Below are 26,339 nucleotides of genomic sequence, written 5' to 3' on the forward strand. Positions count from 1 at the left end.
AGGTGATGCCAATGTTCAGTAAGAGGATCCAGAGCAATTATGGCACCAAACTCCGAGATGATGCTCGTGAAAACCTCATTGTGCCATAGTTCCGCAAGGAGGCCGGTGACTGTAGCCCATTGCCCAAATTGACTAGAAGGAGTCGAGAGGGGCCATTTTGATATCCCAATGATGCCCAATGGGGTGTGGGGTGTGAGAGTAAGGACCGTAGAAGACTCTTGCTGGGTTTCAAAATGAACAAGCCAGGATTGGGGGTTGAGGTAGGAAATTTTGGGTGTGTAGGGGAGGTGAAGCTCATCAATCAACCAATGAAGGATGCTGGATTTAACGATACTGGGGGAGGTGTGGACTAGGATAGAGCATGCCAGAGAGTGTCGCCCTTTATGGAGCAAGTTGGAAGGGATTTGGATGGTTTTCAATTTTTTCTGAGGGAAGAAGGTGTGTTGGGACATGGTGGTCTGAAAAGAGGTTCTGAATGGCTGGGTAAGGGGGTTTCGCTCGGGTATTGCCGCTGGAGTTGGGGGCTCCCCTGTCGGAGTTGGTGCCGGAAAGGCTCCGGATGGCTTCTGCGAACTCCTTCTAGCCAAATCCCAAGTTGGTGGCCTCGGGAATATAGATCTTGGCAAGCACTGTTGAGCCACGCCGATGGACGACACGACACTCTCTTCGTCCCCGAAAGGAGCTCACCGAAAGGAAGAAAATTGAATCTCGTGTCCAAAGTTCACGGGTTCGATTGGCTTCGTTCGTGACTCGTTGGAACTGAAGGACGAAGCTTGAAATGGCTTCCATCGGAACACAGATGAAGGACATCTTCGATCCGACCATAGGAGATGTGAATCACATGTCCGGAGCTCTGGGTGACTATCTCCACTGTAACTCTGTTCTTTCCGTAACTGAAACGGAAAGGATGGTTCCTCTTCTTTCACCGAGAGATCGTCTTCCAGCTGGCGTCGAAACCTTCCGTAGGAGGTTCCAGTGGCTCGTCGGAGGAGAGCTCTGAGGTTTCCGAGCGTGTGGAATGAAATTTTTCTAGGTCGGATCTTTTGTGTCTTCTCGGTCAGACGACGTCTTTCCGTCGATCGGCGTCGAAGAAGGTGGTTGTGTCCTTGTCGAAATTATGTCGTCGTGGGTTCTGGTCATTGGCCATGGGGATGGTGATCAGGCACACGCTAGCGCACTTGAAGCTAACAACGCATGTTACGTGTTTCTCCAGCACACGATACGCATCAATCTGGCGCACGTTACGCGTAACGTTTCTCTCCTCTCGATTTTCACGCAAATCGCCTCCGAAATCGCCTCTCATGTCGCTCTCGCTCTCCCCAATACATAAGCCCTAAAGGACAATCTATTCTTGACACTACCATGGCCACACATGAGATCCTCAACCATTTTAGGAAGGCTGGTGGACCCCGTTTCTCTCTCAAAATTGACTTGGAAAAAGCCTTTGACCGTATGAATTGGAGCCTACTAGATGACCTTCTTAACAAAATGGGCTTTGGAGATAAATGGCGATTTTGGATAAGGAGTTGTGTTACTTCACCTTCCTTACTTTTATTAAATGGTATAGTTTGTAGTTATTTCAAGAGTTTTAGAAGAATCCGGCGAGGGGATTCACTGTCGCCCCTCCTCTTCAACATTATGGCTGAATATCTTTCAGCGCTGGTCTACACTGCTTGGCAACTTGCTTGGTTAATGCCCATCCCCTCCCAGCTGTCTTTCAATATCCCACTCCTTCAATTTGCCGACAATACCATCATTTTTTGTGTTGGCACAATGGAACAAATCAAGCGTCTTAAAGCTCTCCTCAGGTTCTTTGAATTAACTTCTGGTCAGAAAGTTAACTGGCGGAAAAGCACCCTTATTGGCTACGACATTGAGCCTACTTTGCTTCAATCCATGGCAGCATACCTAGAATGCGAGATCTGCACTCTGCCCGCCTCCTACTTGGGCCAACCTCTCTTTGACGGCCGTCCTCATAATCATCTTTGGGACCCAGTAATGGAAAGACTTGAACGGTGACTAGCAACTTGGAGAGGAAGACTTCTATCCAAAGTGGGACGTCTAATCCTTTTCAACTCTTGCCTTATCAGGATTCCAAATTATTTTCTTTCATTACTTCACTGTCTGGCTGCCGTCTTCCGGAAAATTGATGCCCTCAAGAGAAGATTCCTTTGGCATGGTGCTTGTGATGGCTTCAAGTATCACTTAGTTAATTGACCTCCCTCCAATCTCTCACTGTTTGGGACAGTCCCTCCCCTGATGTAATTCTATCTTCATAATATAATTCTAAGCACCATTTCAAAAAAAAAAAAAAAAAAAAAAAAAGTATCACTTATGTAATTGGAGTGAAGTTTGTAAGCCCAAAGACATGGGGTCTTGGTATTCGTCTCACTCGGGACATGAACAAAACTTTCATTCTAAAGTCATTCTGGAAGTTTAATGCCATACCCAATGCAATCTGGAGACCGATGATTGCCACCAATCTCAACTGGGGCACCACCTGGTGGACTTTTCGAGGAAGACGTTAGAACCTCTGCCCCCTATGGCGGGCTTTATTCTCCCTTCTTAGCCTCTTTGAGAAAGGGATTAGCTTCTTTGCCGGAAACGGTGGCACGTTGAAATTCTGGACTGTTTGGTGGTGTGTCCAGGGACCTCTATGCTCTACCTACTCGCTCCTCCTCCCGATCAGCACTCAGCCTCATGCCAAAGTTGCTGTCTCGTGGTCCCCTCTGGCCTGGAACCTCAATTTCCGTCGGGACCTAAGTGACAGTGAGGCTAATCTTGCCTCTTCCCTGACCATGGCGACCCCCTCTTCACCTCATGAGGTGACCTTTAGTGTGTTGTGTGAAACAAAATCCTTACTGCTGTCAATCTTCACATGAGAAGCAACACCACATCTTCCACCTTGTGCCCCTTCTGCAGTAGTGCTGAGGAAATGACATCCCATCTTCTCCTCCACTGTCGCTTTGCATGGTCAGTCTGGACCAGCATCTTCAATGGAATTGAGCTCCAGCTTTGCCAGCCCAGCAATCTCCTCGACACCTACCGAATTCTCAACAGCACCTCCTTACCCACTCTGTGTAAGTTCATCTTCTCTGCTTACATTGACCATATTTCATGGGCCCTTGGGAAGGAGAGAAATAGGAGGCATTTCAACATCAAGGCCTGATGCGCTGAGAGCGTGGCTAGCAACATTGTTGGACATGTCTCAGCCTAGTTACATACCAGAAAGGAATTCAGCATGGTTGGTTCTTCCCTGCACTTCAATTGGACAGGCCTTGCTAGCAATTCCTATCGGACCCGAGTAAGTGATGAGGTATTGACCCTCAGCATCACGAATGGCTCCACAATATACTGGAATGCCCAGACTACCATGGGTGCTGCCGTCAAAGTTCAGCTTCAGAATTCCCTGAGGACGAGCGTGGAGACACTGGACCGTTCTTCGTCAATTTTTTTACATTGTTTCCCTTTTCAATGTTTTTGGACTCGGATCAAATAACGCTCTAGTTAACTCTCTGACTAAGGGTGGAGCCTCCCTCCAATCCCTTGGTTTGTATGCTTTCCCCCTTTTTAATAAGATTATCATTTCACTCAAAAAAAAAAAAAAAACACATTTCCTTTGGTGACAATTTGAGTTGTTGTTGTTGTTGTTTTGTGTGTGTATTTTAATTTGGGTGTAGAAATTTTGGCTTCCTCTAGTTCCGGTGAGGTTATTTCTTCTCCACTACTTTTGGGAAGGAAGAGAAAGATGGGGTAAATGGAAAGTAATACCTACTTTTGGCAAGACCAAATACAAATCTTTTTTTTTTTTTTTTTTTTTCGAGAAAAGGTGTGTTTTCATTAAGGTCAAAGGAAAACAGCTACCAACAAACAAAATCTAAGGAGGGGGACCCCTTACAATGAGATATTGGAGGGTAACCCCTCTCTAGCTAGAGAATCAACAATAGAATTTGCCAATCTAGGGATAAGAGACCAATTACAAACAACCTTTTTGACAAATCTTGAATTTCAGCAAAACATGATTGATTGCAGGGAGGTTCCGAGCTTAGCACAAGAATCATCAACAGAATTTGTTGATCTGGGTACTTGAGACCAGGTACAAGAAATAAAAGATAAAATTTCTGAAATGTTCAAAACAATATCCCAATGCTGCCACAGGGGGTCCGAAGGGGTAAAGCACCAGCCAATCACAACTTTTGAGTCTCCTTCAATGATGAGGGGCCCATGGAAACAGTCTCAGAAGAGAATAAGACCATGGAGGAATCTGAAGAGTTCAGCAGTTGTGGAATCCGTCACACCAAGAGGCCCATAGTAGGATAAAACAGTCATCTCATCCGCAATACGAAACACACCACCGTAACCCACAATCCTAGGACAACCAAGGTTGCTCCCATCAAAATTGAGCTTAATGAACCAAGTAGAAATCAGACCAGTGGGAGTGCAGAAGATCTCTTCAACAGTGCTGGATTTGTAATTGAAGCGACGCTTATTCCTTTCTCTCCAGAGGCACCAGGGAATACGAGTGCAAGCCGATAGTAGGAGTCTACCAAGCAAGGGGATGCGGCATCCAAAAGAGAAGCGACCCATTCCTGGCTGGTCATGAGTGAGACAAATATGGAGACCCAATCTACCAAGGAGTGATGTCCAAACATGCCAAGCAAAGGGGCAATGGAGGAGCAGATGGCTAACTGTCTCCTCCTGAAGATTGCAGAAAAGGCATAAATTGCATGAGATTACATTCCCATGTCTTCAAAGATTGTCAAGAGTGAGAATTTTATTGAGACAGGCAATACATAAGAAGAACTTGACTTTATGGGATGCTATAAGGTGCCAAACAAAGGCAACATCGTGCTCACTATGGGGACCCGTCCATCCCATAATGTGCATATAAGCTGAATACACCAAAAAACTTCCACTTGCTTCAGGCAGCCAAATCATTTTGTCTTGAGCATGAGGTCTGATTTTTACATTGCTGAGATTTTCAATCAGGTTTCCTTGTCATAAAGACACCTGTGGAGATATAGATTCCAAGAACCAAGCCCCCAAGCATCCGCCACAGTCAAATTATGACGAGTAGTGACTGCTGCAGTGATTGAAAAGAGGTGATAATAGGACAATTCCTGCACCACCAGAAATCCAAGGTTTTGATCCAATTTATTTTTTGCCCCAAGGTGAGCTCAATGAGGCCAAGAAGAGCCTTGAGTCTCAAGACTTGCTCGAGGGTGCCCACACCAAAACATATGGTATCATCAGCAAATTCTCTCCTTCTTAATGAAATTCTCACTATTCTCAAAAAAAAAAAAAAAAAAAGTTGCTGATTGTATCACTTAGTAACAGTTTTATTTTTTAAAGTAGAAACTGTGAAGACTCTTCTGTATTTTTTTCAAATGGAATAATTGGCAAACTTTACAAGAAACCGATAAATAAGAGAATTGGACTAACACTCTGACACTAGTAAGAGTGGATTACCAGTATCTTTCAAGGAAATCCTTGATTCATGTGTTTTGCCAGATTTCTTAGCTACTCATCATGTGCTACCACTCGTTGTGTTGCAGCTTTAATGATCGAATACGAGATGCAGTATTAGGTGGATCCCCATTTGGTCATCCTCTTCAACAAGGTTTTGCAACCGGTTTAGCATTGCAGGTATTGAGTTTTGCATTTGGGCTGTTTCTTGCTCTTCTTTTATACTATTATTGCCTCTCTCTTTAGTGGAATTCTCACTTTATTATAAAAAGTTTTGCTGCCTTAACCACTGGTTATGTGCAAACATAAAGCATGATTTTCCTGGAGTGGGGTAGGGCTACAAGCTCAATAAATTGAGCTCTGGTGCTTCTCTTGCTGTGTTTTTGTTCTTAGTGGCTGGCCTTCATGTAAGTTGTTCGTGTGCTTCTTCTTTCCTTAATGAAGTTCTCGTTATACTCTAAAAAAGGATGCCATCCTTCCTATCTAACTGGATTGCATGCGTTCTTTGCTTAGGAAGTAAGGGATGAAGTTCTTTCAGATAAACTTTTGTTAAAAAAAATTCTTTCAAATAAATTTAACAGAGGAGCATAGAAATTACAGTAGAGGAATAGTCAGTGAGTTTCTTACTGTTGTGAGGTTATTATCATAGTTGGGGCCAAATATGAAAAACTAAAGTGTATCTGATTGCTTCTGATTTTTTTTCCTTGAAACGACTCCCATTTGTATGTTCTGGTATTCTCTTATATTTTTGAATCCTTAAATATTGTATTATTGCATTTCTAAATCAAGTTCATGGTTCTCACTTGTTTCTGCAGCCTAATGCTCATGATCACGGTTCTAAGGATGTTGTTGATGATATGCTGTCAAGTTTGAAGGATCACATTCAGGTCGAGCGTCTTAACAATCCTCTTTTGAACACCATCACAATGCACGTAATGTTTGTGCTCGGTTTTAGATAGGAGAAATTTGCTGTCTTTTTTATGTGAAATAGGTAACTTGGAGCCACAATGGCTGCATCTACAGGAGCCAAGTCTTCCTAGCCATTAAAGCACCCTAGTAAGTTGGGTCCAAGACCCATCCCAAAATGACTACCCAACTTAGGAAACTTTTTTACCAACTAATAAACTCAAGATCTTTGTACTCAGTAATCTATGTGGGACTATTCCTTAACACTCCCCCTCTCGTGTAGACCCTCTTTTTTGGCTCTACAAGTGGATAATTTAGGAGTAGGCAGTTTAGGTGTAGGCCCTCTTTTGTGGCTCTACAAGTGGATAGTTTAGGTGTAGGCCCTCTTTTGTGGCTCTACAAGTAGATAGTTTAGGTGTAGGCCCACATTTGAGTACCCGCTCTGATACCATGTTAAGTTGTGTCCAAGGCCCATCCCAAAATGACTAGCCAACTTAGGAAACCTCTTTACCAACTAATCTATGTGGGACTATTCCTTAATACACCCATTTCTTCATCCATACTTCTTCCATTCAGGAAAATACAAGGCATCATAATAGAAATACTAGACAAGGACATCACAAAGGATTGGGAAAGTGTGTAAATTGAATAAATCAATTTACCAAATACACTAAGAATCCTACATGGACCTCATATATCTGGATGAACTAGTTCAAAAGGACTTTGACTTTGACTTCTATTCAAAAGAAATAAACTTTTGTGGTGATTCCCAAGTTGACATTAACAACATTCAAGTGATAAATTTGATGGTAGAGAAGAAAGAAACTGACGAAACTTCAAAAGGGATGGATGCCCAATCGCAAATGCCATAGGAGAGGCATCATTTCTGCTTTCATAGATTGATGTTGAGGAACAACATCTAGGGAGTACTGCCCCTCGGTTTCATGTCTAGAACCAATCACCCTCCGAGTTTGCAAATCCTGAAATACACAACAAAAAGAAAAGAATGTGATGGAGCGGTTTAAAGATTTGGTAAGGTGACTCACTAATAATTAATTGATAGGAAACTTTTGGGACAAGGGAAGCTAGGGAGAGAGATGTACCACACCTTCACCCTTAACTAATGAAGAGGATTCATCGGCAAACTTAATAGACTTACAAGGTGAACATGAGGATAAATAAGAAAAATACAAATGACATACCTGAACATGAGGATAAATAGAAAAATACAAATGACATACTTATTTTTTTAATAAGATGCTTCATTAAAATAGGGCAGAGAGATACAAACTAAAAGAAAGCTCCCCTAACAGCAAGAGATTGTAGGGAAACTCCTTGTTTAGCTAAAGAATCAGCAATGCCATAAAATGTTGGCATACTTTTTTTTTTTGAAATAATGCAGATTTTTATTAAGGCAAAAGCTCAAGAGAGCATATTACAAAGGAGGGAATCCTTCCCAAACAATGAGAGATTTTTGGGAAGTTTCGAATTTTGCCAATTTATCAGCCAAAGAGTTGGCTGATCTAGGAATGAGATTCTAATTACAATGTGTAGAAGATGCAATGTCAACAATACTATCAATGATGGGCCAGTGGCGCCAAGGGGGGAGGTTGTCCTTGGAATACCAACTAATAACCGTCTTCGAGTCGCCTTCAATGATTAACTTGCCATGGAGACGATCCCTAAAGATTTGCAAGCAGAACAGCAGAGCACTAATTTCAGCATATTAGAATCAGCAATACCCACCGGTCCAGCATAAGAAAGAATAGAGTCTCCATTGTGACCTCTGAACACACCACCTACTCCTGCAAGTCCAAGACATCCAATAGCACTTCCATCAAAAATCAGTTTAAATATAGACATACTTGATGTAGCCAAAGTGGCACTGGCTGTAAATAAGATGATGGTCACAGGGAACAAATGTAGAAGTTGTGGTAAGCTGTCTTAAATGCTGAAGCAATTTCTTAATTTCATCCTGTTGGGTGTTATTTGACCCCAACTTACTTCTAGACACATCAGCACCTATAGATACATTAGTTTGCCCAAACGGGTTTCTTCAACCCATCCTAACACTTATCTGAACTATGATTAGACCTACCACAATGTACACATTTCCTTTATTCACGACTACCAATATCTTGTACATGTCCTTGATCTCCCCCTCATCCTTGACTCATCCTCATCCTCTAGATGACTCAGCCTCAGTGGGATGGAGGACAAGTTAAGGGCAACAGCTTGAATTAATTTCTTGACTCGCTTTGGATGGCACTTTTTGTTCTAATAACCCTATTAAAAACCATGTCGAGGATAGGAACATTATCATCAGCCAACATCTAAGCATAGAAAGCATCATAATCTGGCCCAAGCCCATCCAGAAACCATGCAACCTAAATCTGACCCTCCTTCCTAATCTCAGTAGGATCAATGGTAAAAGGATGAAAAACAACATTCTCTTGTAAGACTCCTCTCATGTCTATGAAATACTCCGTAACAGTTTTATCAACCTTACTCGTGTTACAAAACTTTACATACAACTCATATATAACCCATGAGAGATTACTTTCTTGGGTAAAACATAGATTCAAGTGTCTTCTACATTGCCTTGGCAGTGTCACAACTCATTACCTGATCACTTACATGTGACAATATACTATTCAGCAGCCAAGTCTGAACTTAATTATCTTCAGCCTCCCAATCTTCAGTCATAGGTGGGGGAGGATTATACAGATATATTTTGCCTTCTTTTTGGAAGTCAAATACTTCCAGACATATCTGGAGCAATTCAAATAATTAGATTCATTCAATTTAACAGTTGTATTTTGAATATTGTTATAATCCTCGGACCCTATAGAATCTTACCCCTCAACAACCTGTCCTGAATCAGCCATAATCCCATCCAATAATCAGAATTCGAGCAGCAGAAATACTATCAAAAAAAGCCTCCACAAACACAAGTTAAACACCTGCTCCCTGAGGGAAAATTTGATCCACTCAGACACTTGTGGGTTCCACACACATGCATACACTTAGGGTTTTAGTAAATTCTGAATTCCAACAACCCAATAGGGCTTAAAGACATTCAATTACTTCCAATAACATCTGCACTAGCCAACATCTAAGCCCCAAAATATTTGTTCCTAAACCATGAGAAATTAGCCACAATCACCTTTTTTTTTCCTCAACCTCTTCTCATCTGTAGTTAAATGGTAATATATTACCAATCTTTTATAGGATCCCACTCATCTCACTAAAATATTCAATGAAGCTCTTATCATTTCTCTATAGGCAAAACAGTTTTGCTTGCAACTTGTAGACCCTAGAGAGATTAGTTTCATCGAAGAACATTGTCTTCACAGCCTTCCACATGTCCCTAGCTGTGCCACTAAACATAACTGGCTACTTATATGGAACTCCATACTGTTGATGGGCCAGTTCTCCACTATAGTGTTTTCTTTTCTCTAACACTTCGGTAGAACTTGTGGGGGATCATCAAGTATGAGATGATCCTTCTCCCTAACCTCAAGATACATCTTTACTGCTCTAGACTAAACTAGATAATTCTTACCATTCAGATAATTCTTACCATCTAGTGATGTGAACATGACTTTTATCCCTATTCTCACTGAGAGGCTTATCAGTAACAAAGTTCACTCCACTATAACCAGAGGATGGCATATTTCAAAACCCAATCCGACCAGCCTACAGTTTAGTATCAAATCAATGCAAAATCATTTCAACTCACCTAAGAACTGGAACCAGAACACCGCCCTAACTTGCACGGATATGTTGGGAAGAAATGTTTCACTAATCACACAAAATGATCCATCACAGTACTAAACTAGCACCAATTAACACTTCTACTGTTACTCAGGCATGAAAAATTTTCACAACAGCAACAAAAGCTAGCTTCCAGACAATAGGCAGCATCACACTGGACTCAAATCCGAGTCAGTTACTCAGGCACAGGCACAGGGTTGTCCAAACAGTCAGATCTCAACCTATTATAGGACATAGCACATATGAGGTCTAAAATCCACCCTAAACTATCAACCTTCTGGTTGTGGTACACACAGAAGCAAAATGAGAGATTTCCACCTCGGATAAAAAAAAATGGATATCCCTTAGATGGGCCAACACAGAAAGAAAGAGGGGGAAATTGGAAAGGTCTTACAGGAAGTTGTAGACTGCTCTGATACCATGAAAAACAGTAGCTTCAAGTTGATTAGGGAGATTGAATCAAAGAAGAGAGAGCAGAAAGAGGAAGAAGAAGAGAGAGCCAAGGTAATGTCACAATTGAGTCAGAACTGGCCCCCTCTCTTCATCACCGTTTCCAAAAAAACTGGATCCCTCTGTTTTATTAGGTTTCTTAAGTGAATAAATTGTACAATGGCAGAAATAACCTTTTCTCATAACACACATATATCTGCTCATATTCAAGTGTAAAAACAATAAACAAAAACCTGTAGGTGAGAGGACAAATTGCAACCATACCCATGGGGTAAGATGACTTTACTTCCCCTAGATGGTCTTTTAAAGTTCAGGATCTGCTTGAAAGGATGAACACTTGTCAACAGAACGAGTAGTTTTTTTTTTTATGTTAAAAGTATGACAGAAGTTTAGCTATGTGTTCCAATGTCAAGGAGATGCATAAGTAGAGGAATGACTTGAAGGTAGCCTGAACAAATATTGCTCCTATTGATCTTGACTGAAGTAATGGATTGCAGGTCATTTGATTTCTTCAGCAGTGAGCAGGTAATTCAACTAAAAGGACTGGACATCAAAGGCACAAAATCAGCAACTATTATTTTTTTCTATCTCACTTATACTTGTTAAATGAGAAACTTGCTTTAATCTAGACTAATGGAAACTTATATATAAAGCTGTGGGCTTGAGGCGATACTTGTGTTGTCACACTTCTCTTCTTGTTTCTTACTCCTCTTTTCTTCTTCTTGTGTGTATCTTAAAATTTTTGAATTCTAACACACCGAAGCTATGTGAAATAAGTCCTGATATTGTTCTTGTTCTTGTTCTCAATTACATCCTTATTTGAAATCAACTGATACTATGACTGATTTGGGTAATTAAGGTTGGAATGGCTGCCAACTTGAAGGACTTCATCTTCACTAGCCAGAAAGGGGAAGCAGTAAGATGAACTTTAATATTTGACTTCAACTGATTTTTTTCTCCATTTCTTTTTATATTCTCCTATATCTCTGTCTAGTATTTTTCAATTTTGGGCTTTTACAGTTTCTTTACCGCGATGCAATTTCCAGAATTCAGTGAAAGAGAAGTGTGTTACATTTGTTCACTTATATATATTCACCCTTCTGTAAACATAAGTGTTCCCTCATAACAAAATTCACTGCAAATAATTTTACTTTTAGTTGACTCCAGATTCAATTTGGCATGTTGTGAGCTACCCTTCGGTGATGCATGAGACTAATCTAATTATTATTCCAATCAATTCAAATACAGGAAGGATGTTTTATGTGTGAACAAATGACTCAAATTACACCAAATTGATCATTCCAAAAGTAATACATTTTCCAACTTGATTTAGGCCATTTAATTTCATCTCCACTTTTGGTGAACAATTCAGATCATTTGAATTTAATGTGAGCTGCAAAAATCCATTACATGGAGAAAAATATCCATTAGTACTAAAAAATATGCTTATTTATCTCAAGAAATATATGGTTTTTCTTTTTGATTAAATTATTACAGTATGACATATTTGGCTCTAAATAGGTATTTGATGGAGGTTCTGTTTTTGTTGGAAGTTGAATATGTATATATCCTAATTCATTTATGAATTTTTTTTTGTGTCCTCAGGTCAAAGGATGTCAAGTTGTAACTCATGATGGCTTACCAGTTGCATATGCAGTGAGCCCTGAAGAAACAGTGAGGCTATGAAAAAAAAAATTATCTTTTCTTTCTATAAAATAAAGAAACCTATCCAATCTTTTTGTGCAATCTACTTCCTAAAACACAGTGACCTTTATTATTTGACTCCAGCTCTTCCTTTGGTACAATCCATTAACATTTACCACTGTTTTTATTTTAAATATGTGTAAAAACTTCTGCCAATTTTTCAATGATGAGCTAATATTATTAATTACTTTCAGATTAATTATGTCTCTGCTCATGACAATGAAACTTTATTTGACATTGTGAGTCTGAAGGTAAGCTTGCTCTAACTTTGAGATTTCTATACATTTTAACTTCAGTTTGGCAATGGAACCTTAAGAAATTCATTTTAAGCATACATGACCAGGACATATTTTCTCTCTTTGGTAGTCCTAATTGGGCAATGTTTGTGTGACAGACTCCTTTTGAGCTTTCTGTTCATGAGAGATGCAGAATTAACCATCTGGTGACAAGCATAGTAGCACTTTCGCAGGTTCAGTATATTTCCAAGCATTACAGAGTTTCTTCTCTAGTCAATTTGCATGAATTTATTCTATTTTGTTTTTTATCTGTAACTTTTAAGAGAGATTACTTTTTTTTCTTGATCTTTTTGTAGTCAAGTAATGTATTCATCTACAAGTAATGTGCCATTTTCACGATTGAATATTCCATAGTGCTTTAAATAAATTTTTGAAAAACATGTTTCTTGTTATTATGTGTGAAGGATTCGCATTTAGGGGTTGTCGAGAGTAGGGGGCAAACTTTAATTACTGGTTAGTTTCTATAGTATTGTTGGAAATCCCCTCCCTTGTTTTCTCTTGTATTTTTCCTCTTTACTTTTCACACACTTGTTTTTTTCTCAAAGAAAAAAAAAAGTGAGGGTAGATTAGTCTCTTTAATTAAACTACATTTGTTCTGGTTGTAAGCGAAAGGGCATTTGGGTCTTTTGATGTAAGATGTATTATTAAGGGAGAAGGGATTATTTTCACCCTAATCTCAGGATTAAGGAATTGCAACAGCCCGTTTGGCTCTCTGGTTTTGCATGACTTTGCTCTCTTCTGGATCTGCAGTTCTACATGGTATCAGATCTCCAAGAGACTGAAATAGGTGCTGTCTGACCTTGATCAGGATACAGTAATCTCTTATCCTGTGGTTAGCTATGGAGTTGGGTGCGTTTAGAGGTTTTGGTGTGAGAATTACTGTTGTGAATTTGAGTAATGACTGACCAACGTGATGTTGAACAAGCTAAGGATCATGGAAAATGTGAATAATAGCATCCAGATTACATCCTTAAAACTGCATGGATGTAATTATGTCGTATGTCCAGGTTTTCTTGGGATCAAAAGGGAAACTCAAGTATAACTGGTAATCCACCTACTACCAAGACAGAAGAGTGTGAGGCTAAGAACTTCATGGTTATGCCTTGGCTGTTCAATGTTATGAGTCTCAGATTCTGAGTCAAATGGTGTTTAATGAGGCAGCTTGGGGATATGGATGTCATTGCAGAAACTTTTCTAGAGAAGGCAATGTGTCAAAAGTTTATGTTTTGTATATGGAGCTAAGTCCTTAACTGAGTTTATTGTTGGATAGCATATGACAGGAGTTGTTACTGTACCATCCCTTGGTTCTAGATGAGAAAACAATGGAAACGCAAATGGAAGAATTGTTAGGGGTAGGCTTATTTCGAAACCTTAGACCAAAGTTCGATTCAATCTGAGCACAATTATTGGCCAGCACCACCTCTCAGTCTGGTGAAATATTTTTCTAGAATTTTGAGAGCTGAATTTATTATGTTTTCTTCTATTGATTCCTCTACCAAGGAATGGTAGTTCAGCTGCATTAAATGCAAATAACAACCAAATGGGCAAAGGATGTGGAGGAGCTCAAAGAAGACGAGGCTGGAATAAGGGGTAGGCAGTAGTAGATATCATATTGGAGGTCGGCCATGTATCCATTGTGGTAGAACGAAGCATGTGTCTGAGAAGTATTGGGACAAATTTGGTAAGCCAGAAAGGTCTGAATAGAAGATGGAAAAAGATCAGACACCACCTATTTCAATCCCGAAAAGTTGCAAGAATAGAAGAGATAGAAGAGGGATGAAGGAGAAGAGAAGAAGAAACAAGAGGAGATAAAAGTACACATTGAATAGGCACACGTTAGGGCTGAAAAGTCGAGCCCTCTCCTTTAAATAGATCACTTAAGTGAAAAATGAGGTAGATTACAAAGATTCCCTTCATTACATAAAACCCAATAACTTCCTAAAATAATTATCAGGATGAATTGAAATTTGAAACATAAACTGCTACTCTGATGACTAACTTACTGCAACTCCTAGAAGGACATGTACATTAAATAGGAAATGAGCAAAATGCCCTTATATATGTATATTAACATGTCTTTGGATGCAAGATGTATTATTAAGAGAGAAGGGATCAATTTTTTCACCCTAATGTTGTGATTAAGGAATTGCACCAGCCTATTTAGCTCTATGCTTATGTGTGACTTTGCTCTCCACAGGGCTTTAGGATCATGAAGGAAGAAAATCTTTATTGTGCAGTTATTTCTATTATATGGCATGTAATCTTGGATTTCTCTTGGCTTGTGATGCATAGTGAAGCTTGTGGCAAAAGGAGGAAGATAATTTCCGAACGCAAGTCTTTTTCAAGAGAGAATTCTTCCATGCATGCTAGCATGCAAGATAAATTGCTTTTGATGGGGTTAAACATGGAGCATGGAGGAAGTTCCCTGGAGCAAAACCAATTACATTGCCTTATTTTTTAGATCAGCTAGGAGCATCACTACGCTTGTGTAGCCTTGAAGTATAGTCTGCCGGTGGCTGTGTTCGGAAGGGCCCCGTGTTCCTATAACATCTATTCAAAATGGAATTTTTCATTGAACCCTGCTCTTTTTCTTATGCGCATACCTTTTCAATAGCTTCCAGGATCAGCGAGTCACCACCCTTGCTTCAAGCAGTTATTTTTATGATGGGGCAACCTGTTGGCTCCCTAAACTCCTTCAAAGTGCAGTGTTTAGGGATTCTGCTGCCAACTTTGTGTAGGAACCACTGTGTTTCTCATCTTCCTTTCTCTTAAGTTTGCTGGTCATAAATACAATTTAATTGTCCGATACAAAAAAAAAAAAAAAACGAGTCACTTGTGCAATCAGTTCCCTTACCTGGTCCAATAGCACTCATGTGCCCTAACGCATTGCTACGTTCCTAGATGCATGAATGAGGAGAGAAAAAAGCAAGCCAGAGAGAAAGGAGAGGAGTGCTTTATCATTCAATTTACCTTCTCTCAGTTAATCATGGAACAATCTTTCCCGCACTAGTGTGGCATGTGCCAGAAAATAACAACCCACTTCCTGTAGAATCTTTAAGGCCGCAAGCAACTTTTAGTGGTTGGAAGGATTCAGCTGAACCATCAGTGCACCCCAGCTAGTTTTCTCTAGTCCCATTGGTTGGGCGGATTCTGTTGAAGCAGGAATAAGAGCTCCTAGTCAAGGCTGCAAATTTTTGAAAAATTAAGGTGACTGTTATAAGTGTTATGAAGTGACTCTAAAGCCTCTATAGCGCTTTAGATACATTCATGAAGAAGTATAGGACATTTGTAGGCCTCATGTGGTTGCCTGTGGCAGCATGCTTCGAGGACTGCAAACTCCGTAGTAGATGTTCTAGCCAAAGACGAAGTATCCAGACCCTCTTGTTATTGGGAACTCCTTCCCTAAAGCATTTTACCATTTCAATAAATAAATAAATAAATGATAAAATATAATGTGCCTTTGGTGCCAAACTTGGAGTATGGGTTAGGATGGGCTATTCTAGTATGAGATAAGTTTGCATGCTTAGTTTTCTGCATTCCATCAACCTAGAACTCGATGGTATTAACTAGGTACCTAACATATGGTATCAATGCAGGCATTATGTTTTTTGTTTCAATTTTGGAAGTGCTGACATAGTGGAAAGTCTACTTGATCCAAATTAAACAATCATATAGTGGAAGACATTGTGTATTATTGAGATGATTTATGGAAAGGATTACTTAGTGCTACAATGTCAACTGTCATAAAAAAATACAATGGGCTGATTGATCCAGAGTGAAAGCTATCATAGAATGTGTTGATAGGGATACATCATACATCTGGGGTATTTAGTCATCATAGTCTTTGAAGGTATAATTGGGATTGTATTAGTAACTATTTGGAATATTGTCGAACATACAATTTACTTCTAATAGTGGTGTGTTTTTGTAAGTGTTGTAAGTGATAAAGGGCATTTTGCTCATGTAACAAATTTTAAATGAATAAGAAATAAGGGGAAACGAGTCTCAACTGACGCTATTTTTTTCCTCTCTCATCAGAGCAGGTGGCAATCCCTTTTCTCAGTGGAGGCTGCAGCAGCATGTGCTAGCCTCCACCGGGATGGGTGATCTTGGGAGGGAGAGAAAGAAAGAAGACAATAGAGACAGATCATGAGGACAGCCCAATAAAAATTTCTCCCTCTTTATTTTCCTTTCTATTCTCTCCAAAGTACTTGTTTTTTGGAGAAAATTCACGACTAAGAAAGAAATTAGCTTTCTCTCTTTTTGTTTTTTTTTTTTTTTCTCTAGGATTCTCTCCTTCCAAACAAGGGAACATGATTTTTCTTCTTTTCTGTTTCCGTGCTGCCAAACACTGCTAAAGAATGAAGAGAGAAGAAATGGAAGTTGGCATCTTTCCCTATTCCAAAAAAGGTGTCAGGAAAAATTTGGGGTTGGTTGACCACTCTGTATTGTTATGACTTGAAACCATGAGTACATCAAATTACAACAATATCCTCAACGCTAAAACATAAAAATAACTTGTGCAACTTAAATACCCCAGCTTCTTATTATAAAATATACTTCTAGAAGCAAATATATACTGGTGGTTGGTCATCAATCAATAGTGGATACAAGGCGCTATGTTAGTGGGTAAGATAAGATCTTTTTTGAAAATATGCTATCAAAAGTGCAGAGATTTTTTATTATAAATTTCTTATCATAAGCCTTTGAGTTTGAGTAAATTGTTTAGCCACTGTTCCTTTGAAGATCGAACTTTGCAGTTGCTTGTAAGGATGCTTGAAGGAATCTATAGTTCCTTTTCTTTCGTATAACAGTTCAACTTGTTTATTTTTTTCCAGGGCATCCCATTTTTCCATTCAGGTGACGAGATGTTGCGTTCAAAATCACTTGATCGTGACTCTTACAACTCTGGGGATTGGTTCAACAGGTTTTCTACTGATTCTCATCTAACTGAGCCCAATTGGCCCTTTGATGTTCTCTTTAGATCAATTGGTTTTTCACTTTTGGTGGTTACAGATTCCTCCTCTAAACAATATTAATAAACTCTGATTTTCTGTGAAATTCTGTGTTTGTTTTTTCTTCTTTCCTTTTCTTAAGGCTGGATTTCAGCTACGAGTCAAATAACTGGGGTGTCGGTCTTCCTCCTAGGGAAAAAAATGAATTGAACTGGTCACTGTAAGTTGTTGTACTTTTTATCAGCATCATGAGCACTACAACCATCATCATCATCATCATTTGCTGCTGTTCCTATCTGTCAGTGCCATATTTTATGAAACATGTTTTCTTCAATTCTAAATGTTCAGAATTAAACCTCGATTGGCCAACTCATCTTTCAAGCCTCAGAAAAGCCACATCCTTGCTGCATTTCAAAATTTTAAGGACTTGCTGAGGATTAGATATTCTTCACCACTCTTCCGTTTGAAGACCGCAAATACCATCCAGGTGATCTATGCTGCTACCTGCAATTAAAAGTTAGAAGTGCTCAAAATGAAATCAACCCTAAGCCACTAGATGTTAGTGCAGGATATGAGATCCATTTTTTTTTTTATTATTTATCACTGATAGCCTGGTTCCCTCTTCCAAACAATTTAGACTTAATATTTTGAAATCAAAAGTATGCAATTTATTTGGTGGCACTTCTTCCATGGAAGAGGCTTGTAAAACATGAAGATTTGGGTGGAGGATAAAATCGAGGGAAAAAAAAAAAGAGAAAGAAGAAGAGAGAATTTTCAGAAGAGCCAGAGGAGGCTCTTAAGTAACTTTTTGGGGTGATAATTACAGAAATGCCCCTATACACTTAAATAACCTTATTCTCCTTATCTCCCTAACTATATATCCCAAGTACATGAAAATTTAACCACTGGCATAACTTAATATGCAGAATAAGATTACATAAAAAAATTTAACTACAGAGGTGGTAAAATAACCAAAATACCCCTGGAGGGTAAAATGACCAAAGTAACCCTAGATGTATTTTCTAACTCCTCCTCAAGCTAGAGCACATATATCCAGTAGTTCCAACTTGTTGAAGAACAACAAAAACTCTTGCTTATCAAGAGCATTGGTGAAGACATCTCCCAACTGATCGCCAGACTAAACAAACAGAGTTACCACCTGATTCATCATTGCATCTCGAATGAAGTGGCAATCCACATCTATGTGTTTAGTCCTCTCATGGAAAATCGGATGACTTGCAATAAAGATTCCAGCTTGATTATCACAAAACATATTCATCGGCTCATCCTGGTTGAAACCCAATTCTTGTAAGACTGATCTGACCCACATCAACTCGCTCACTATGTGAGTCATTGCCCTGTATTCAGCTTCTTCACTAGATCGGACTACAACATTTTGCTTTTTACTTCTCCAACAAACCAAATTTTCTCCTAAGAAGACATAATATCCAGAGGTTGACTTCCTATCCAGTTTGAACCCAACATAATTTACATCAAAGAAAGCCTCTATCTTTTATATGATTATTAAGCCTAAAGAAAAGTCCCTTTCTTGGTGTACATTTCAAATACCTCAAAATTCTTTGTGTAGCTTCTAAATGTATTTTGCGAGGATGTTCCATAAACTGACTCACTACACTTACTACAAAAGAAATATCAAGCCTAGTAACTTTTGCATAAATTAACTTGCCCATAAATCGCCTTCTTGAGTTTGCATACTCTATGTGTCTCCCCCAGAGCAATATATCCCAGAGGTTACTCTGTATACACCTCTTCATCACAAACAAGGAGTAATCACAATGACTCCTCAAGAATCCCATAGATATAACAACCTAGCTGAATATTTCTAACCAAACACGCTGACTCTGCTTTAGGTACAATTGTCTTCCCAGCCTTTATAATACAATTAAAAGTGGTAGAGAATAGGAATTTCATCTTACGCTAAAACCTGGGCTTTAATAGCATTAAATTCAGCATCTAAACCATCCAGAAACTTTGAAACCAGCAGCTGATTTTGTTGCTTTCTCAACTCATTCTCATCCGTAGTAAACAGATAATATATATTAATCTCTTGCCATATGCCAAGAAATGCACTGTAGTACTCTGTAATAGTTCTGTTTTCCCTTTTTAGTCCAAAAAAGTCTGTATACGGCTCATAAACTCAAGAGAGATTACTTTCCTATGCATATAAAGACCCCAGGGACATCCACGTAGCCTTAGTTGTCTCATAGTTCATCACCTGATTTCTCAACATTGAGCCAATACTGTTGACAATCCAGGTCATGACCTGGCTGTCCTCTACCTCCCAATCGTCATCTGGAGGCACCAGAGGGTCATCTCTAATAAATTTCAACTTCTTTCTACTATTCAGACACATCCTAACAGACTTAACCCAACTAAGATAGGCACTGTCAATTTCTCAAAGGTAATCATGATGTTACCTTTTCCGTCAAATCCAAAATTTTCTTTTTTTGGGAAATAGACAGAATTTTCTCTAGACGGAATGTAAACTTCTCCTGTCTCAGCCATAATAATTATATATAGTCACAAAATAACCAATCAAAAGCTTCAAGACAATTTCCAAATTTGTTACCAAAGTGGGCCCCACTCACAAAACTAGGGTTAGGGCACAGAATTAGGATATGTGGACCTCAACAAGTCAGTAGCCAGAAAATTGAATTAATCTCAACCAAACACGTGCTGAATGTTTGACATCAAGGGCTGACATCAGCAATTGGATGATGACATAGGCACCAGTAATGGGTTGGGTGATGCAGATCCTAAGAAACCCAATTAGGGCTGTTAAAGCATAGAGAATCCTTCAATGATTCATAGAAACCAGTAACCCTAAGGTTAAGCAAAGAAAAAAGAGAAATCAATTAGTTTTGATGGACCAGTATAAAAAATAAAACTGTAGAACTCCTAGGAAGTCACCCTCTTCAAAATTGATGAAAAACTGTAGTAGAATACTCCCAGCAATGATCAAATGTTCTAATAACATGTAAAATATGAAGATTTGGGTGGAGGAGAAAATTGAGAGGAAAAGAGAAAGAAGAAGAGGAATTTTCAGTAGAGCCAGAGGAAGCTCGTTGAGGATTGTGCATGAGCCCCAGATCTCTTAGCTAACTGTTTTGGGGTGATAATTACAGAAATGCCCCTATACACTTAATAAACCTTATTCTCCTTATATCTCCCTAACTATATATCCCATGTACATAAAAATTTAACCACTGGCGTAACATAACATGCAAAATAAGTTTACATAAATAAATTTAACCACAGAGGTGGTAAAATAACCAAAATACCCTTGGAGTGTAAAATGTCCAAAGTACCCATGAATGTATTTTCTAACAGGGCATAACAACAATAATGATGTATTCTTCAAAGGGAACTGAAAGTGAAAGCTGGTCCATTGGAGTTAATGACCAGAGTTCATACGCTGCATGGAGTCTTGGTCATACAAAGACAAAATGGACAATAACTTTGTTATTATTATTTTTTTTTAATTTTCAAGTTAATGTTGTTATCTGTTACAAAGACTTGAACGGATGAGCTCAACACCCATTTTCAAGTTACAGTAACTTAATGACCGCTATTGATGTCAGGAAAGAGTGCGTTTCCATAATACTGGACCATCATCTGTACCTGGGGTCATTGTTATGAGCATTGAGGATGGTCATGAAGGCGTTCCTGGCTTGGCTCAATTAGATTCACTGTGAGTGACATATTTGTTATTTTTCTTATTGGTGTAGGATATACGTGGTTATGTACACATCTTAGCTTTGACATTCAAAAGATTTATTATTGGCATAATGTTGTTAAATTGTTTTCTGCAGCTTCTATTATGTTGTTGTCATTGTCAATGCACGCCCAAAGGAAGTCTCATTTACAATCCCTACATTTCGAATAATAAATTTTATGTTGCACCCTGTACAGGTATCTATCTGTTCTTCTTTTTGAACATTTATCCTTCTCTTATATGTTCTTCGGAGAATTTAATAGAAGTCTTTGGCATTAAAAAGAAATATAGGGCGAATAAGCTGGCTGTCGTAAATCTCTTGAGTCACGCAATTGTCCTACTGTGGGCATGCCCTTAAGTCTTGTTGGTGGACTGTTTTGCATCAAATTTTATTAAAATGAACTTAAGTGAGAGTGGTTCATACATATATGAGTTTTGGTGGATGAAATTTGATTGTGTGTCATAATCTGCAACTCAAACTTCATCAGTGCCGAGTTCAAATTACCTCTGAAAGTAGTAAATAAGCTGGTGATTCCCCAGATTACTGAAAGGGCAGCATCAGCTCTTGGTTCCACAAACACAATTAGATGGAGAAAATTTGTTAAAATTTTAATGCTTCTTGTACCATTTGGTTCTGTACAGTTGATGTCATCTGATGGGATCATGAAGAGTTCATCATTTGAAGCCTCCTCTGGGAGTTTCGCTGTGCCTCCAAGGACAACTTCTGTGTTTGTAGCAAGGCGCGAGACATGATCATTACAGGCTCAGATCAACATCATACAGAATAAATTGCAAAACCAAAAAAAATTGGATGCAGATGTTGTTCTCTTGATGCCGCTAGATGGGTGATTTTTGTTATGGTAGGCAATTTTTAGGTGAGTTGACGATTCTCTAAAACGAATTGGTCGTTGCCATCAGAGTATCAGAAATCTCATCCCGTTGGGATTAGACTTCTTATTTCTACTAGAAATAAAGAAATAAGGCTTTTACCCCCTAAGTGGTTGACCCTGACAGTGAAAAAGTAGATTTGGGTGGATCTAAGAAGAAAAAAGGAGACCAGGCAGTGTCTCTCCATGATTGACCCTTTAAATAGGCCATATACATGTGGGGTTGAATGAGTCTGAATCATTAGAGGGACCTGTCACGGCTTCTTATTTCAAAGATACTAGCTTTTTTGGCTTAAATGAATCCCAAACTCTAGTGATGCTTTGACATCTGCTTTGTCGCGTTCACCAGAACTATCTTCAAAAAGAATTTTTTTAAAAAAAAAAGAGCTGTCCCAATTATTTACATCATCTCTTAGAGCAACAACAGCAGCATAGAAGAGAGATCATCCTCAATAATCAGAAATCGGTTACTTATTCCATCCAATTCGCTTATAAAAACTTGAATATTGCTCTCTATTTTAGGTGATTGGGTCTTGTTCTGCAATCGTCACCCTTCCTGCAAGAAAAATGAAGGCGGAGACGGGTGTGGTTCCCGCGTGGTGGATGAAGACATTAACGAATATTTTGTTCGTGGAGATGGAGACATGAGATGAGCAGTATGTCTACTCGTGTCCTCCACGGTCGCCCATTGCCGATCCATACGTCCTCTGTGTTGTACACGCGCAATTTAATTCCCAAGGAAGAAGCTTTTGTTTAAGCCCCCATAAACCCATAAAAGGATTTAACAGGATTTCCTTGCCGAATGGAAGCTTTGCGAGTGCATAGATCCCATGAAAACTTCTCTTGTTACCTAACCAAGGCATGCAATTGGCAACTCGCCCTCGCCATTTGTCCTTCTTTGTTATCTTCTGCATGCTTGAAACCGTCTGATCAGAACATATAAGTGAACAAGTAAAGAAAGCTCTTCTCTAGTTAGGAAAACTAAAAAATACAGACTCGAAACCATGGCATCTCATAAATGGGGATCCATTCCTTCCTGGTGAATATGACTTCTTCATAGAACGGTCATGGGTTTCTGCACTTGATATGATAACCAATCACCTAGCTCGAGGTGAATGGAATCAGGCTCCACTGTATATGGAGACCATTCAGTTCACCTCTAAGATAGGTGATTGGTTTGGTCCAGCAAATTTCTGGACCAACTGACACAGGAGATAAAAGCTTCCTGGATATTAATTTTAGAATGGGCAAGCATTAAGAATTTCTTTTCCGCAGAGAGCAAAGTCAATGTATACTAAATTTTCTCAGGAAATACAATGAACCTGTGGTTTCACTGGTTATGATATAATTAGGAAAAGGAATCCAACTGCGTTCATTTCATATGCACTGGATTCTCTCTTCTGGTGGCTAATCTTTACAATTAATTATATGAGAAGATCTCTTCTCAAGATCTTGCCAGTAAATGTCTCCGCCATTAATTGTACACTACTGTTAGAAAATTATTTTCCAATTTATTTGATTCTCAAGGTAAATATTCCCTCTTACTCTTTGCTATTTAACTAAATCAAATGGTCTTACTCGTTATTTATTTTGTGTTTTCGCTTCCAAGCTGACTAGTGAATGAGCTTGTTCCTTTAGAAAACTGATCTGCATCATCAGGTCAATTGTTGTAAAATTCTTTTCAAAGTTTCAACATTAAATGCCAAGTTTCTCCCTTTCATCGACGACTTTAAGACTCTTTAAACAGAATTTGATGATCGTAGATGGACCTGAATTTACTTTGAACTCCCATAACCTTGAAAGACGGAAGGAAGAAGAAAGCAGTGAACGTTCTCGCAACATCTGTTAGCTCTCTGCTCTTCTTAAATCTCAATAAGGACAGAGAACCCTTTTTTTTTTTTAATCAAAATTGGGAAATAAGAGGAACCACCTGAAGAACTCAGCAAAGGTGATTGCATGTGGACAAAATACCATTCTTCCCCGGGCCGACTTCTGGTCTTTTTCTTCTGAGCAGTTTGTTCTTTTCTCTTCATTCCCAATTCGATCAGGTCGGACCCCGACCTTAGATAAGTTGGTTTTGGTCGTGATAGACTTGTATTGAGATTGCGGCTCGCTACATTACTTCTCAGTGACCTGAAACTATTATGTTATAAAATAGTGGTAACAGAGAATCAGCTAATAGATTATCCACTTCCATTTCTGGTTTGTTCAGACCTGTCTTTTTTAATATTACCTGAGCCAACGTCAGGATCCAACCATTTGATTCCGTTCACACCTGCGACACTAACCCTGTCTAGGCTTCTTAATGGTGTCTTGACTTCTCATCTTGAGTGCCTGAGCAAGTGAAGAAACATTGTTCAATTCCCGGAGAAGAAGGAAAAGTGCAGAAACATGGAGAACCATGCGATTCTGAGCAACTTTCCCGACTTCAGTAGCGGTTACAACGAGGAGCAAGTTATAGAATACTTAAAGGGAGAGAGTATAATTGAGGGAGTACCCTTCGGTTATGATCAAAGATACGATGAGTTCAAGTTCGGTGGAGGATTTGCAGAGAGCAGCCAGATGGATCCGATACCAGAAAACATGTTCGGGTTCACACCCACAGAGACTCTGGTTCCCAATGTGCTTCTTGAAGTTTCGCCAACAATCAGTGGCAATGCGGATGACAGAGACGAAGAGAATGAAGATGAGGACTCGAGTGGCCCAACGACGCCGATGGGAAAATCCACTCACGCAGATAGGGCGAGGACGTTGGTAGCTGAGAGGCGACGGAGAGGTCGAATGAAGGAGAAGCTGTATGCTCTACGCTCCTTGGTCCCTAACATTACTAAGGTCGCTGCATTTTATTGTCTCCTTTTTCTGTTGCGTTCTCATTTTTTAGCGTTTCTGAAATCTTGGACCGATAATCCTTTTGAGATTTAGTTTAGTTTCTCAAACTTGTGGGTTTTGTTTTCGATTGTCATGCAGATGGACAAAGCCTCCATCGTAGGGGATGCGGTGGAGTACATGAAGGATCTGCAGAAGCAGGCTAAAAAGCTAAGAGCGGAGATTGAAGGTCTGGAGGTATACTCAAGAGAAGGCCATCCAGGGTCTGAGGGTTTCTTGAGGAAATCAGGAAAAACTAAAACAACAAAAGCTCATAACTTAAGTTGCTGCAAGATAATGCAGGTAAATTATTATTAAGCTAAATCCATCTCTTCCGCCTTGCAGTACTCATCTTAATTTAACTGCTGTATCATGTAAGATCGTAGGAAAGTGTCGTTTTTTCTTTGGAGAGGATTGAACCTGGTTGTCTTTTTCAGATGGACGCGTTCCAAGTAGAAGAGAGCGGATTTTACGTGAGGCTAGTATCCAGCAAAGGAGAGGGAGCAGTGGTGGCTCTATACAGAGCCATCGAAGCTCTGACGTATTTTGGCGTGCAAAGCTCCAACTTCGCCACCCTTCCAGACCGTTTCGTCTTGACCTTTACTCTCAACGTAAGGCCACTAAGTGCATTTGTCTTCTTCGACTTCGTCTTCAAAATTCTCATTCTATCTTGATCTGATCTTGGTCTTCTGAACAGGCTAACGACTGCGGGCAAGAGATGAACGTCTCCACTCTGAAGTTCTGGTTGATGAGTGCTCTTTTAAACCAGGGATTCGGATTCCAAATTCAGAATGCATAATCTGCTAGCCGAGTACTCGTCTGACTGTTTCATAATTAATCTTCGTATTGCTCCTGGCAAAAGAAAAGAGAAGTTAAGCACGTAAATTTTTATAGCGTTGCCCATGCGTTCTCATCAAGGCCGCGCATCAAATTTAACTGGACTGTTGGTATCTGCTGTCCTTCTGTTTCCAATCAGACAAGGCTTGAAGTTTTGATCCGCGAAGCCCTTATTTTAATCTCCTTCGTGATCATGCTGATGTCAGTTGCTGTAACCGATATACTCTACTGGGTTTATATGAACATATCACTTCCTTTAAACTGCTTTCTCTTCTGGATATATATAACAAGGGAAAACAGATCGCCAACACATCGATATCAATGTAATTAAACTCGACCTACTCATTGACCAGGCCACATGATCAGTTTAGGTTGAATCGATCATCGTGATGTCCTCCAATCTTATAAATTGAGGTCAAAAATAAAAACTAATACGAGGGGAATGCATCCACTTCTCCGT

At 39.4% G+C, this 26,339-nt stretch overlaps 2 protein-coding genes across 5 annotated transcripts in view; both read left to right on the top strand.

Moving 5' to 3' along the window:
* LOC137940385 (pullulanase 1, chloroplastic) overlaps positions 1-23,003 on the top strand; it is a 100,158-nt gene extending 77,155 nt beyond the window's left edge. The window contains exons 17-29 of one of the 4 annotated variants that reach the window (XR_011110317.1): positions 5,556-5,646; positions 6,282-6,353; positions 11,459-11,515; positions 12,205-12,273; positions 12,498-12,554; positions 12,698-12,772; positions 17,438-17,526; positions 17,697-17,774; positions 17,903-18,041; positions 21,157-21,266; positions 21,388-21,487; positions 21,933-22,165; positions 22,700-22,742. Coding sequence is in view for 2 of the 4 variants with exons in the window: in XM_068785417.1 (XP_068641518.1) it covers positions 5,556-5,646; positions 6,282-6,353; positions 11,459-11,515; positions 12,205-12,273; positions 12,498-12,554; positions 12,698-12,772; positions 17,438-17,526; positions 17,697-17,774; positions 17,903-18,041; positions 21,157-21,266; positions 21,388-21,487; positions 22,700-22,825 (1,063 nt within the window). In the remaining 2 variants the exon portion in view is untranslated. Of the gene's footprint in view, positions 1-5,555; positions 5,647-6,281; positions 6,354-11,458; positions 11,516-12,204; positions 12,274-12,497; positions 12,555-12,697; positions 12,773-17,437; positions 17,527-17,696; positions 17,775-17,902; positions 18,042-21,156; positions 21,267-21,387; positions 21,488-21,932; positions 22,288-22,699 lie in introns of those variants that run through there. The other 3 variants (XM_068785417.1, XM_068785418.1, XR_011110318.1) reach the window with 3 other exon arrangements.
* A 1,565-nt stretch (positions 23,004-24,568) lies between these two features.
* LOC137940601 (transcription factor FER-LIKE IRON DEFICIENCY-INDUCED TRANSCRIPTION FACTOR-like) lies at positions 24,569-25,841 on the top strand. The gene is made up of 4 exons (XM_068785754.1): positions 24,569-25,009; positions 25,145-25,345; positions 25,480-25,653; positions 25,740-25,841. The coding sequence occupies exons 1-4, from the start codon at positions 24,569-24,571 to the stop codon at positions 25,839-25,841; spliced, it is 918 nt and encodes a 305-aa protein (XP_068641855.1).
* The last annotated feature ends 498 nt before the right edge of the window (positions 25,842-26,339 follow it).

This window comes from Aristolochia californica, unplaced genomic scaffold, assembly GCF_029961685.1.
Source record: "Aristolochia californica isolate CCGP_79_NKW_82.1479 unplaced genomic scaffold, dmAriCali1.0.hap1 SCAF_9, whole genome shotgun sequence".
Taxonomy (NCBI): Eukaryota; Viridiplantae; Streptophyta; class Magnoliopsida; order Piperales; family Aristolochiaceae; genus Aristolochia; species Aristolochia californica.

Excerpts from the sequence above, each read along its gene's own strand:
- LOC137940601 (XM_068785754.1), top strand. The coding sequence starts at position 24,569 with ATGGAGAACCATGCGATTCTGAGCAACTTTCCCGACTTCAGTAGCGGT. Across the intron at positions 25,010-25,144 it reads TGGTCCCTAACATTACTAAG|ATGGACAAAGCCTCCATCGT; the intron begins GTCGCTGCATTT and ends ATTGTCATGCAG. Across the intron at positions 25,654-25,739 it reads TCTTGACCTTTACTCTCAAC|GCTAACGACTGCGGGCAAGA; the intron begins GTAAGGCCACTA and ends TCTTCTGAACAG.